Here is an 11,934-nt window from a genome sequence, read left to right as displayed (position 1 = left end):
GCGCCTCCAGCAGCCCTGCCCTGGCCCCGCGAACCCCCGACCCAGGCGTTCTGCCCCCGGCTGTGACCCCGAGTGGCCCCCACCTCTGGCGACCCCTCACGCACACAGCCTCACCCCCACCCCCACGGCGCACGCACACAAGCTGATAACAGCCCCGACCCCCGCCGGAGCCGCAGTGTCCCCGGACCAACCCTGGCCGGTCGCTGTGTCGCGCTGTCCTCCGGGACCTGCTTTCCTCCGACCCCCGGCTGGGCGGCCGCGACGAGCCGGTGACCCTCCTCCTCCAGGCCCGTGGGGTGTCCCTGTCCCACCGAGCTTCCCGGGATGAGGGCTCCCAGCGTGGGCGCCGGCCGAGCCCCGGGTCGCTGAGGGCCCCGCCAGGCGCGGAGATGGGGGCGCGCGGTGAGTGTTCGCGGGCTGCGGGAGGAGGGGGGATTTACCCCGGGGCAGCCGGGGCGGGTTGGGTTCAAAGACCCGCTACTCGCCAAGGACCCGCGGAAAGGGGAAGGGGGGTGGGGCGGCCTCCACGTGCCGGGCAGGACTTGGGGGGTCTTTGGAATGGCCAAAACCCGATCCAGAGCCGGGAACGAGGTTTGAGGGTTCAGGGAGGAGAGGCGCCGGTCTGTGGGTGGGGAGCAAGTCGATCAGCGGATACCTGGGTCCTGGAGCAGCAGGCGGGATCTGCTCTGGCGCGCACCGGGATTGAAGTTTGGCCCGAGAAGTAGATGCCGGGCGCGGGGGGTGGGGTGTGCGCGCGCCGAGGAATTGAATGAAGGCTGCGCGCTTGCACGGCCGTCGCCGGCGGGGACTGGCTGGGGGCAGAACCCGGCCACTCTCTCAGCCTGCGTTTCTTCTAGAATGTCCTACCTGGCTCCTGCTGTCATTGCTGCTGCTTCCTCTGGGACTCCCAGCCCCCCTGGACGCCCCCCCACGCCTCATCTGTGACAGCAGAGTCCTGGAGAGATACATCCTGGAGGCCAAAGACGCCGAGAACGTCACGGTGAGGCCCCCTCCCTGCAACACCCCACGGACTGACTCGGGGCTCCAGGGGTCTCCTCCCAGGTCCAGGAACCGGGTGCTTGATTCGAGGCGGAGGTGGAAGCCAGATTCCCCCATAAGATAAACCTGGTGTCCCCCAAAGCATGTCTGGAAGCTCAGCAGAGCGCAAAGCCAGGGAGCCCTGGGCCAAGGGCCACAGTCCCAGGGGGCGCTGAGGCCCCCACTGTACTTTTCAGATGAGTTGCACAGAGGGCTGCAGCCTGGGTGAGAATATCACCGTCCCAGACACCAAAGTGCACTTCTATGCCTGGAACAGGATGGAGGTGAGTGAAATTCTTCCTTCCTCTTGGTGTGTGTGTGTGTGTGTCTTCCTGCCAGAGTGGAAAATGAGTGAAGAAAACCAAGTAGCAAAGATGCTACTCATTCATTCATTCATTCAACAAATGTTATTGCAAACCTGTTTGCTCAGCTTGGTGCACAGGACAGGGAGGAGGGAGGAGGTGACCTGGGGTAGCTGACTCCAACTCTCTGCTCCTCTAGGTGGGGCAGCAAGCCTCAGAGGTGTGGCAAGGGCTGGCGCTGCTCTCGGAAGCCATCCTGCGGGGCCAGGGACTGCTGGCCAACTCTTCCCAGCAGTCAGAGACCCTGCGGCTGCATATGGACAAAGCCATCAGCGGCCTTCGCAGCCTCACCTCCCTGCTCCGTGCTCTAGGGGCCCAGGTGAGCAGGAGGGGTGTGGGCATTTCCACTTGACCTTTCTGTAAGACAGAGGAAAAAAGGCCGGGTGTAGTGGCTCCGTGCCTGTAATCTCAGCACTCTGGCAGGCTGAGGCACGAGGATTGCAAGTTGAAGCCCAGCCTGGACAACTCAGGAACTTAGCGAGACCTTGTCTCAAAACAAAAAATAAAAAGGCTAGCCTAAAGAGGCTAGTTCATTCAGGAGGCTGAGGCAGGAGGATCGTTGCAAGTTCGAGACCAGCCTGGGCTACAAAGTGAGCTCAAGGCCAACCTGAACTGCATAGTGAGACCCTGTCTCAAAAAAGACGAAAAAAAAAAAAAAGGCTAGTTCAGTACAAAGACCCCGAGCTCAATCCCCAGTCCTGTAAAAAAGAAAAAAAGTGGGGAAAAGGACCCTGCTGAGGAATACTGGTGCTCTCCATGTCCCCCATTCTGTTGCTGATCCCATTTCCATCCGGGTCCCCAGCACCATGGTAACCTCCTGTTCTCCCCTGGCAGAAAGAACCCATCTTGCCTCCAGATGCAGCCTCCCCTGCTCCACTCCGAACATTCACTGTTGATACTCTGTGCAAACTCTTCCGAGTCTACTCCAATTTCCTCCGGGGGAAACTGAAGCTGTACACAGGGGAGGCCTGCAGGAGAGGGGACAGGTGACCAGGTGCCTCTCCTGGGCTCATCCACAGCCTGCTCACCACTGCCACCGCCACCACCGCCTGTGCCACGCCTCCCCTCTGCCACCCCCAAGCCCCCAGGGGCTGTCTCCCCAGAGCCGACTATCACACCGACACTCCAGTGCCAGCAGTGACATCACGAGGGCCAGAGAAACTGTCCAGAGCTCAACTCAGATCTGAGGGGGTCACAGGACCAGCCTGAGACCCAGAGCAGGAGAGACAAGCTTTAAACTTGGGCAGAGCTGCGCCGAGGAGACAGCCGGCCTCACGCGGTGCCCTGCGGGACTGTGACACCACACAGGCTCTGGAGGCCGACGCTTCTTTCTGCACCCTCGGAGCAGGGACAGGATGGACTGGAGAATTAAGTGGCAAACATGAATTCTCCAGGTCTTGTGGCAACTCCCATGGCCGCAGAGCCCACTGGACAATGGGGGCGGGGGCTAGAAAGATGGGACAGGGGCCGGCTCCTGGCTCTCATGGAAGTGTGTGTCTAAGTTTTTTGTGTTTTTAAAACCTCACCGCTAAGAGCTGAATCCACCAACATGGCCCTTGGCTGTTCTGTTTTCCCAGAAGCCCCCTCTCCCATCCTGGCAGCAGGGCGCCAGATCTGGGAAGCCGGAGATGGAGGGGGCTGGGCCCTACGTGCTGCCTCGCATAGCCCAGGTGACCTCTTGACCCCACTGGGCCCGAGGCCACAGGCTCTGCCCACGCTGGTCAATAAGGAGGCCCCAGTCAAGGCTGTCCCTCAGTGGGCAGCTGCCAGCCCGCCAGCCTGCCGCCACAACAATCGCTTAGGGCACTGAGGCTTCCATCGAGGAAACGGGAGCTGGAAGAAGGGAGGGTCCCCTTTGGAAAGGGGCTACCGGACCCTTACTATTCGTTGCCTCTCCTCTTGGCCCCTTTGGGTCCTACAACATCCCTGTATCAGCCTCGGAGCTCAGCATGTAACCCCTCTTTAAATCTAGTGGCCTGGGGACTGCACTCAGGGCCCACCCTGCACCTTGCAGAAGGGCAGGTAGACAGGCGCAGCTCCGTGAGAGCCACCTTCATGGGCAGCTGTCTTACTGGGCCCTTGCTCTGTGACAAGCGCCACCCTGGCGGTCCCCTATATGTGCTTACACAGCCCTACGCAAAGGTCCTGATGCCATTTCCATCGGTTCCCGTGGAGCAGAGGAAGAAGTAACTTGTTCCAGGCCGAGAAAACAGACCCCCAATTCCCCCCCACTCCCTCTGTTCTTTTCGGCTGCCTCACTGCCCGGGGGCGCAGTGCACGGGCATAGACCTTGGAGGCGGGAAACCCAGCCTCCACCCTTTTCTGCAGGGTGGGAGGAATTCATCACAATGAGCTCAGGGTCTCCCCACTGAGCTACATCCCCAGCCCTTTTTTCGCTTTTCATTTTGAGGTAGAGTGTAGCTAAGTCGATAAATTTGCCTAGGTTGGGCTCTAACTTGTGATCCTCCCGCCTCAGCCTCTCAGTGCCGGGGTTACAGGTGTGTGCCAGCATGCTCAGCTGCAGCCTCCACTCTTGACCCTACTTCTGATTTTGCCCTTGACCCTGACAGTGACTCTATTCCTTCCCAGAAGTAATGCTTCACCGGGAAAGAAAGTTTCACCCAGGAGAGACCGGTGCGGCCAGCAAAAGATGCCATAAAACTGTGTGGGGACCCTGATTGTGGCCATTATCCTGTATATGGTGGCTGCTCTTTCTGCATCTAAAACAAAACATGGAGATGTCAGCCAGTATCTCTGTACATAAGCAAAAGAGGGAAAATGTTTTTGTAATCTGTGGCAGGAAAAACTATAGGCCGGAGGATTGCAAGTTCGAACTCAGCCTGGGAAACTTAGCACCTTAGTGAGACCCTGTCTCAAAATGAAAAATAAAAAGGGCTAGGGATATAGGGATGTAGTCCAGTGTGAAGGCCCTGGGCTTGCGTTCCAGGACTGGATTTTAAAAAAGGAAAGGACGGAGAGGGAGACAGAGACAGAACAAAAAATAAAAGCAGGCTAGAAGGTGGAGGGTACTATATTTGCCAGATGTTGGGGAGATGAGAGAGCAAGGTCAAGCTGAGGTAAGAGGACTTGGCAAGGAGAGGACTCCCCACTCCCCAAAATTTCCCCTTGGCCAGCCTACAGTAGCTCCTGGGCTACAGTGCCCTCTTCAGGCACTGCTGGGAACTGCTAGAGAAGTTAAAAGCTTTAAAATCCCTGAGGTCTCCCTCCGATCGCTGGCATTTCAATACAAATCTGTGTGCTGTGGTTTGCACAAGTGACATCTGACATCTCCTCACTGCTGTGGGTCACTAAGGGACAAACCTCCCCTTCGGTTGGTGAAATTGGATCTGGAAGACTTGTTCTTAAGTCTGAGGAATCCAGCTAGTAATTGATAGCTGGGACCTGAACAAAAGATTTAGGACTCATAACTCCAAAGTCTTGTCCACCCCTCGGCTTGATTTGTTGCCTAAGACACAGGCATCCCAGCACAGAGGAGCTGGCTCTTTTTTCTCTCCAGGATTCAGGGTCACCGACTTTATTCCTCTGCTTCTCTTCAGGCTCCTGACTGCATTCAATTTTTAAAAATAGTAGCCGCTGAGCCAGAATTCTATGACCACCCCTGGGCTGAGTGTGCTAGAAGGGATTCGTTCCACACTTGTGGGATGCCAACCCTTTGCCCTGGGTGCCAGAAAATGTGACATGACACTCAGTCTGTGCCACACATAGCCAGAGTCTCGGAAGCGCACAGTCCCCTGGGGCGGGGGGGGGGGGGAGATGGAAAGGCGTTAAATTAGACACGGTCAGCTTGGTGTGTGAGTGAGGGCAGAGATGGGGCAGCCCCGAGGCCTGGGAAGAAAAGAACCGCTGAATCGAGAACTTCATGGGGCCCAGAGAGTCTGGCTGAGAGGTGCAGACACACTGAGGGGTGTGGCGAGGTTTTAAGAGGTCCCCCAGAGGAGGGACTTCCTCTGATATTGCTGATGATGGCGCTAATTAATATCACACTGGGTCTCTGGCATCCACATGACCGGCTGTGATTCCCATCATAACGCCATGAAGCATCAGCACACTGAATGTTACCCCCATCTGTCACATGGGGAAGCCAAGTTCCACTAGGCAAGTGACGGAGCCAGCTCTGCTGACTTCCTGGCGGGGACAGGAGCTAGGGCACGGCAGTTCTGAGACTGAGGGTTGTTTAACTGTCTGACAGTGCTGCCTGCTGCTATAGGAGCTCGGTGATTTTCAAGGAGCTCTCCTGGCATTCCTTCTTTTGCTGTCTTAACCCCATGAGGAAGGTAGGGATGGAAAGGGGTCCCCATTTTGCAGAGGAGGAAACAGGAGCCCACCACCCACCCACCAAGCCACCCAAGTCCCGCAGGGAGGGGCCAGCTCAACCCTATGTGTGAGCCTGGGTGCTCTCCAGCTGACCATCAAGGTGACCAAACGGAGCTGCCTGGGCTGGCTCCCACAGGTCACCTGAGTCCTTACGACTTTTCAGTCTGACTTAGCTAACAGGGACCCTTCCACCACTGGAATCAAAGCTGAATATTAGTGGTATTATTGCAATCTGGTTAAGGCTAATTCCACCATAAAACTGACGTTATAGATTATTGGTGTCTTAGTTACTTTTCTCTTGCTGCTGAGACAAAGTACCCGACACCTAACGTTAAAGAGGGAAAGGTTTATTTAGCTCACAGTTTGTAGAGGTCTCAGCCCATAATTGGCTGGCTCCAAGGCAGGGTGGAATCTCAGAGGAGAAACAATTCCTGGTGGGCAGAAGGTAGTCAGGGCAAGTAAGGGGCCTTAACAGCATCTTTCTACCTCTTTTATTTTATCCAGGCTACCCAGGGTGGGTAACACTCACACCCTTAATCCTAGTGCCCTCGAGTCTAGCATTGCACCATGAGTCAATTCCAGCATCACACACTCTAGATCCAGCCGCCTCTAAAAAACTCCACCTATGACTGCATGAAGATTTTTTTTTTTTTTGGCTGGTGGTGGTGGGAATTTAAACACAAGCCATAACACTGACAACAGAAAAACAGAGTGGTGGTTTCCCACCTTAGAAGAGTCACATCCAAATGTCTGTAAACTGGTTTCTTGATTGTTCAAAATTAGCCAGGTATAATTTCAGCACTCTTGGAGGCTGAGGCAAAAGAATCACAAGTTCGAGTTCAACATGGGCAACTCAGCAAGATCTTTTTTTGTTGTTTTTTGGGGTTTTTTTTGGTATTTTTGAGACAAGGTCTCGCTATGCAGTTCAGGCTGGCCTTGAACTCACTTTGTAGCCCAGGCTGGCCTCGAACTCACAACAATCTTCCTGGTCAGCGTCTTGAGTGCTGGGAATACAGGTGTGTGCCACCATGCCCGGCCCCCAGCAAGATCTTGTCTAAAATAAAATTGGGCTTGAGGATGTAGCTCAATGCAATTGGCCCTGGGTTCAGTCCCCAGTACCTTGAAAAAAATTAATTACCAAATCAGGTGTGGTGGTGCACGCCTATAATCCTAGCTACTTGGGAGACTGAGGCAGGAGGATTGCTTTGTCCCAAGAGTTCAGGGCCAGCCTGGGCAACATAAGCGAGAAAAGATCGAAAGAAAGCAAGCAAGCAAGCAAGCAAGAAAGAAAGAAAGAAAGAAAGAAAGGAAGAAAGAAAGAAAGAAAAGGAAAGGAAAAAGAAAATCATGTAGCTACAAATGTAGATTTCTGATTTTTTTCTTTTCTTTGGGTGTTAGGAATTGAACTCAGGACCTTATGCTGCCAGGCAAGCACTTGTGCTGCTGAGCTGTATCCTTGACCCAGATTTTTGATTTTAAAAAGCCTCGACTGTGCTGATTTAATCTCTCTCCCTTTGTAAAATGGAATGAAGGTGCAGAAAGGTGAGGACAGTGCCCAAAGACGTGCAGAGCAGGGGTGTGTGTGGGATCCTAGGGTGGGACTTGCGTCTTTACTAGGGTGGTTTCTTGCGTCTTCCCAAATCCCAGCCTCTCATATTATATTCCTGCAGCTCCCGAGCTTATCAAGTCTCAGGGTCTCTGCAGCCTTGCCCGCCCCTGGCTCCCCCAAATACAGAACGCAGTGGGCCACCCCCAACTTCCTGTCCATGCTGAGCTCCAGTCCTCCCAACCTCCAGGCCGACTGGAAGCTGCAACCGCCCAGCTCTCTGGTGCCAGGGAGGTCAGCAGAAGCAGCCGTCAGAGGACGTATTGCCCAACAAGGAGAGGCTGGGGATCAATCGCCGCTGCCGCTCCTCCCTGGGTTAACTGTCTCCTGGCCCTACCCCCTCTGGTCACTACTCTGATGACCCCGCATGGCGGAGCAGTAGATAAGGCTTGGGATGGGACCCGAAGAGGCCCAGGGCTCTGTCCCCTCAGATTGGACCCTTGTATCTTACTCTCTCACACGGAGCTACATTCCCAGCCCTTTAATTTTTTTTTTTTTTCTTTTTTTCAATTTTGAGATAGGTTCTCACTAATTTGCCCAGGCTGGCCTGAAAATTGGTATCCTCCTGCCTCAGCTTCCTGAGTAGCTAGGATTACTGATGTGTACCATCACACACAGCTTACAAAAGGCTTTTTGACCTTCCTCCTGCACACTGTGCAAGACTATGCTGACCCCTCTCAGACAGCTCAGAATAACGACCAGGGAAAGGCCGGGACCTCGAGCCTAGGTTTGATAGTGGGGATGGAGTCGGGCTGCCAAGGCAAAAAGAGTGAAATGGAAGGTTCGGGAACAGCTGCATGTAGCAGGGTCGGGAACTCTGGAGCCAGGACAGCTCAGCACACTGGCCAGACCTCACCCTCCGGTCTCATGAGCTGTGTGTACACTCGGCAAGGGTGGGGGTGGGGGGTTGTTTTGTGTTGGGTGCTGGGGATCAAACCCAGGACCTTGAGCACGTGCTCTACCTCCCTGAGCCCCACCTCCACCTTCAGTGGGTTTTTAAAAACCAGGAAAACCACCCCCTGGCTGAGATTTTATATAGACCTGCCATTTATGAAGCCGATAAAAATGGGGCTGAGCCAGGTGTGGTAGCCCAAGCCTGTAATCCCAGCACTATGGGAGGCTGAGGCAGGAGGATTGCAAGTTTAAATCCAGCCTGGGTAACCTAACCACTTAGTAAATTCTGTCTCTAGGTAAAAATTTTTTTAAAAAGGTGAGGATGTAAGTCAGTGCAAAGGCTCTGGGTTCAACCCCTCCATCCTGGGTCTACACATGTACCTCTAATCCGGCCTGTCTGTCTCTCCCTATGTACAGCATGTGGTGCTCCACCAGGAGACGTGTTCTGAGACATGCGTCATCAGGCGGTTATGTTGTTGGCACATCACAGACTGCACTTACACAATTCTAGATGGTGCAGTCAGCCGCTGCAGGTGGCCTCCTCATGTCACCATGAGACGCAGTAAACTCGGGCTGGCTGGAGCTGTGGAGCTGGCACGACACAGCAGACTGTTCAACCGGAAACTGTTCGCTTGTTTGTTTGTGACGCTGGGGATGGAACTCACATGCTAGGCAAGCTACATGTACTTTTAAACAACTGGCAATGCAGTAGGTTCATTTCCACCAGGGTCGCCACAAGCATGTGAGCAATGCATTGTGCTAAGACATTAGGACACTAGGATAACTATGATGTCACTAGGCAATAGGACATTTTCAGATGTGTTATAATCTTTTGGGATGATCATCATATATGCAGAAATGTTGTGCTGTGGGGCACGAGTGTATATGTACTAAACGTATGTGCCAGGCGTGGTGGCACACGTCTGTAATCCCAGCACTCAGGAGGCTGAGGCAGGAGGATCATCACAAGATTGAGGCCAGCCTGGGCTACATAGTGAGATCAAGGGCAGCCTGCGCTACATAGCAAGACCCTGTCTCAAAGTACCAAATAGGGGATGGGGATTTAATTCAGGAGCAAAGCGCCTGCCCGGCAAGCCCAAGGTCGTGAGTTCAATTCCTGGTACCAGAAGACCAAAAAAACAAAAATAACCCCAAACAATCAAAGTACCAAATAAACAAATAAATAAAATAAACACACATATGCCCCATACTCATTAGAGACTTTACATAAATGGGATCACACCATACAGATTGTCTTCCTGTGACTCACCTCTTCCACTTAATAAGATATGTAGTTGCCTTTTCTACTGTCACAATACCCACAACAGTTTCTTTTTCCCTATTTTTAACCAAGAATAAACTTTAATAAACAGTATCATATTACCAAGTCATAGTGTCAAGTAAGGCTTTCTAAAGTTATTTATGAATTGTAGTGAAATATACATTACTTCGCATTTAGCATCTTAGCTACTTCAGTGGTGTCAGGGACACTCACACTGCTCAGTAACCGTCACCACCCCCCACCTCCTGAGGCTGAGACAGGAGGATTGCAAGTCTCCAGAACTTACTTGCCCCTTTCCTTCCCCTCCTTTCTCTTTTTCCTTTCTCTTTCCTCTTTCTTTTCATTTTTTTTTCTTTCCTTCCTTCCTTCCTCTTCCCTCCTTTCCTTTCCTTCTTTCCTTCCTTCCTTTGTTCCTTCCTTCCTCCCTTCCTTTTTCCAATGCTAGGGATCACACCCAGGGACTTAGGAAGGTTAGGTGAGCACACCCTCTGTCACTGAGTTACACCCCTAAACCTCAGAACTCTTCCATCTTGCAAAACAATCTCTGTACCTCACTAAACAACACCACTTTATTCCCTGTCTCCCCATCTTCCCCTTCTGGATAAAGAAAAGAATTTCCAGATCTTTCCTTCAATCTCTTGAACGTATACCTAGAATTGGAAAGTTGGGTCATACCGTGTGACAGTTAATCTTGGTTGTCACCTTGGTTGGTCTGAGAGAAGCCTGGGAGATCAGTAAAGCACACTTCCAGGTGCATCTGGGTGGGTGCTGCGGGCGCGACTTTGGGGATTATATCTGGTCCCTGTCCATTTCCTCTCCGGCTCCTCCCCGCTTCTCTGCTTCCCAGCTGCCAGGAACCGAGCAGCTTTTCTCTACCACACCTTTCCGCCCTTCAGCCATGGTGTTTCTGCCTTGGAGCCAGCCTACCATGCACAGAACTCCAAAACCATGAGCCAAAACAAATATTTTCTTCCTTAAAGTTGTGTGTGAATTTTGTTTTGTTTGTTTGATTTCGTTTTTGTCTTCTTGAGACAGGATCTTACTACGCAGTTCAGGCTGGCCTTGAACTCACTTTGAGGCCCAGGCTGGCCTTGAACTCAAGATGATCCTCTTTCCTCAGCCTCCTGAGTGCTGGGATTACAGGTGTGTAGCACCACACCTGACCGTGTGTGTATTTTGTTCTGGCAACACAAAAGCTAACTAATACATATGGTAATTCTATTTTTGAGGAGCACTTTTCTTTTTAATGCCTGTATTATATTTTTTACAAACTAACCACAAATCTACTGGCAAACATTAAAGTCATCTCGAAGATGTTTTTCCTATTGTAAACAATACTACAATTAACACTTTTAATTAGGTAGGTATATATTTGCATAAAGGTATCGGTGTTTCTATGAGAAGAGTCCTAGAAAGGGAATGTTGGGTCAACGATGTATACATCTGCCCAGTGTGTTGGTGTGTGACTGTAGTGCCAGCCACTTGGGAGGCTGAGGCAGGGGGATTGCTGGACCTTAGGAGTCCAGGGACAATCTAAACAACATAGTGGCATCACATCTCAAAAAGGAATGAAGAAGAAAAACTAAAATAAGCAAATGTGACATTTAAGAGCCACTGTCAAGTCACATTCTTTTTGTTCACGGAGCTTTATTATTTCTCACTTTTATAATTCCTACTATCCCATGAATGAATAACCAGAGTTTGAAAAAACACTTGTAACAGTGTCAAATAGCCTTCCAACATGCTTTTGTTTTGTTTTGCTTTGTTTTGATTTGATTTTGTCTTTTAGAGAGAGAGACTCTCTATGCAGTTCAGGCTGACCTTGAGTTCACTTTGTAACCCAGGCTGGCCTCAAACTTACAACAATCCTCCTGCCTCAGCCTCCTGAGCACTGGGATTACAGATATGTGCCACCACGCCCGGTCTTACTTTTTATTTTGATGCAGGATTTCACTAAGTCTCTAAATTGTCAAGTTGTCCAGGCTAAACTCAAATTTGTGATCCTCCTGCCTCAGCCTCCCAGAGGGCCCCAACATACATTTTGATCATCAGAGTACTTGACTGTGTCTACCTTCATGCTGTCCATCTCTTAACATTATCAATCTTTTACGTTTTGGTCAATATGATAGCTGTAGGTTTTTGTTTTAACTTCCAGCCAACCTTTATTCTCCAGGGCGGAAGCAGAGATTTTTACAAGGGCAGAGCTGCGTCAGTATTTCCATGCTTACTATGGAGGCAGAACCTGTTTGCAGTCCTCTGTGGTTGTCCCCTTTGACTCTCTGCCCCGGGCCGCTTTCAGGGCTTGGCCCTCGAGTTGCCTTTGCTACTGTTGCCCGTTATAGAATTTTGAGGTTGAAGTGACTTTCTGCTGGAACCCTGCAGACAATGTTCCGCCACCACTTGGAATCCATGGTTGC

At 51.8% G+C, this 11,934-nt stretch overlaps 1 protein-coding gene across 1 annotated transcript; it reads left to right on the top strand.

The window, feature by feature from the left end:
- Positions 1-305: 305 nt before the first annotated feature.
- Epo (erythropoietin) lies at positions 306-2,509 on the top strand. The gene is made up of 5 exons (XM_005413690.1): positions 306-402; positions 858-1,000; positions 1,236-1,322; positions 1,540-1,719; positions 2,235-2,509. Exons 1-5 carry the CDS (start codon positions 390-392, stop codon positions 2,388-2,390), a joined length of 579 nt encoding a protein of 192 aa, XP_005413747.1. The 5' UTR covers positions 306-389; the 3' UTR covers positions 2,391-2,509.
- Positions 2,510-11,934: the final 9,425 nt, after the last annotated feature.

The sequence above is a fragment of the Chinchilla lanigera genome, unplaced genomic scaffold (genome assembly GCF_000276665.1).
Source record: "Chinchilla lanigera isolate Chin_1 unplaced genomic scaffold, ChiLan1.0 scaffold00172, whole genome shotgun sequence".
NCBI classification, from domain to species: domain Eukaryota; kingdom Metazoa; phylum Chordata; class Mammalia; order Rodentia; family Chinchillidae; genus Chinchilla; species Chinchilla lanigera.
This window is presented reverse-complemented; position numbering and strand designations above follow the sequence as displayed.

Excerpts from the sequence above, each read along its gene's own strand:
- Epo (XM_005413690.1), top strand. Across the intron at positions 1,001-1,235 it reads AAGACGCCGAGAACGTCACG|ATGAGTTGCACAGAGGGCTG; the intron begins GTGAGGCCCCCT and ends TGTACTTTTCAG. Across the intron at positions 1,720-2,234 it reads TCCGTGCTCTAGGGGCCCAG|AAAGAACCCATCTTGCCTCC; the intron begins GTGAGCAGGAGG and ends CTCCCCTGGCAG.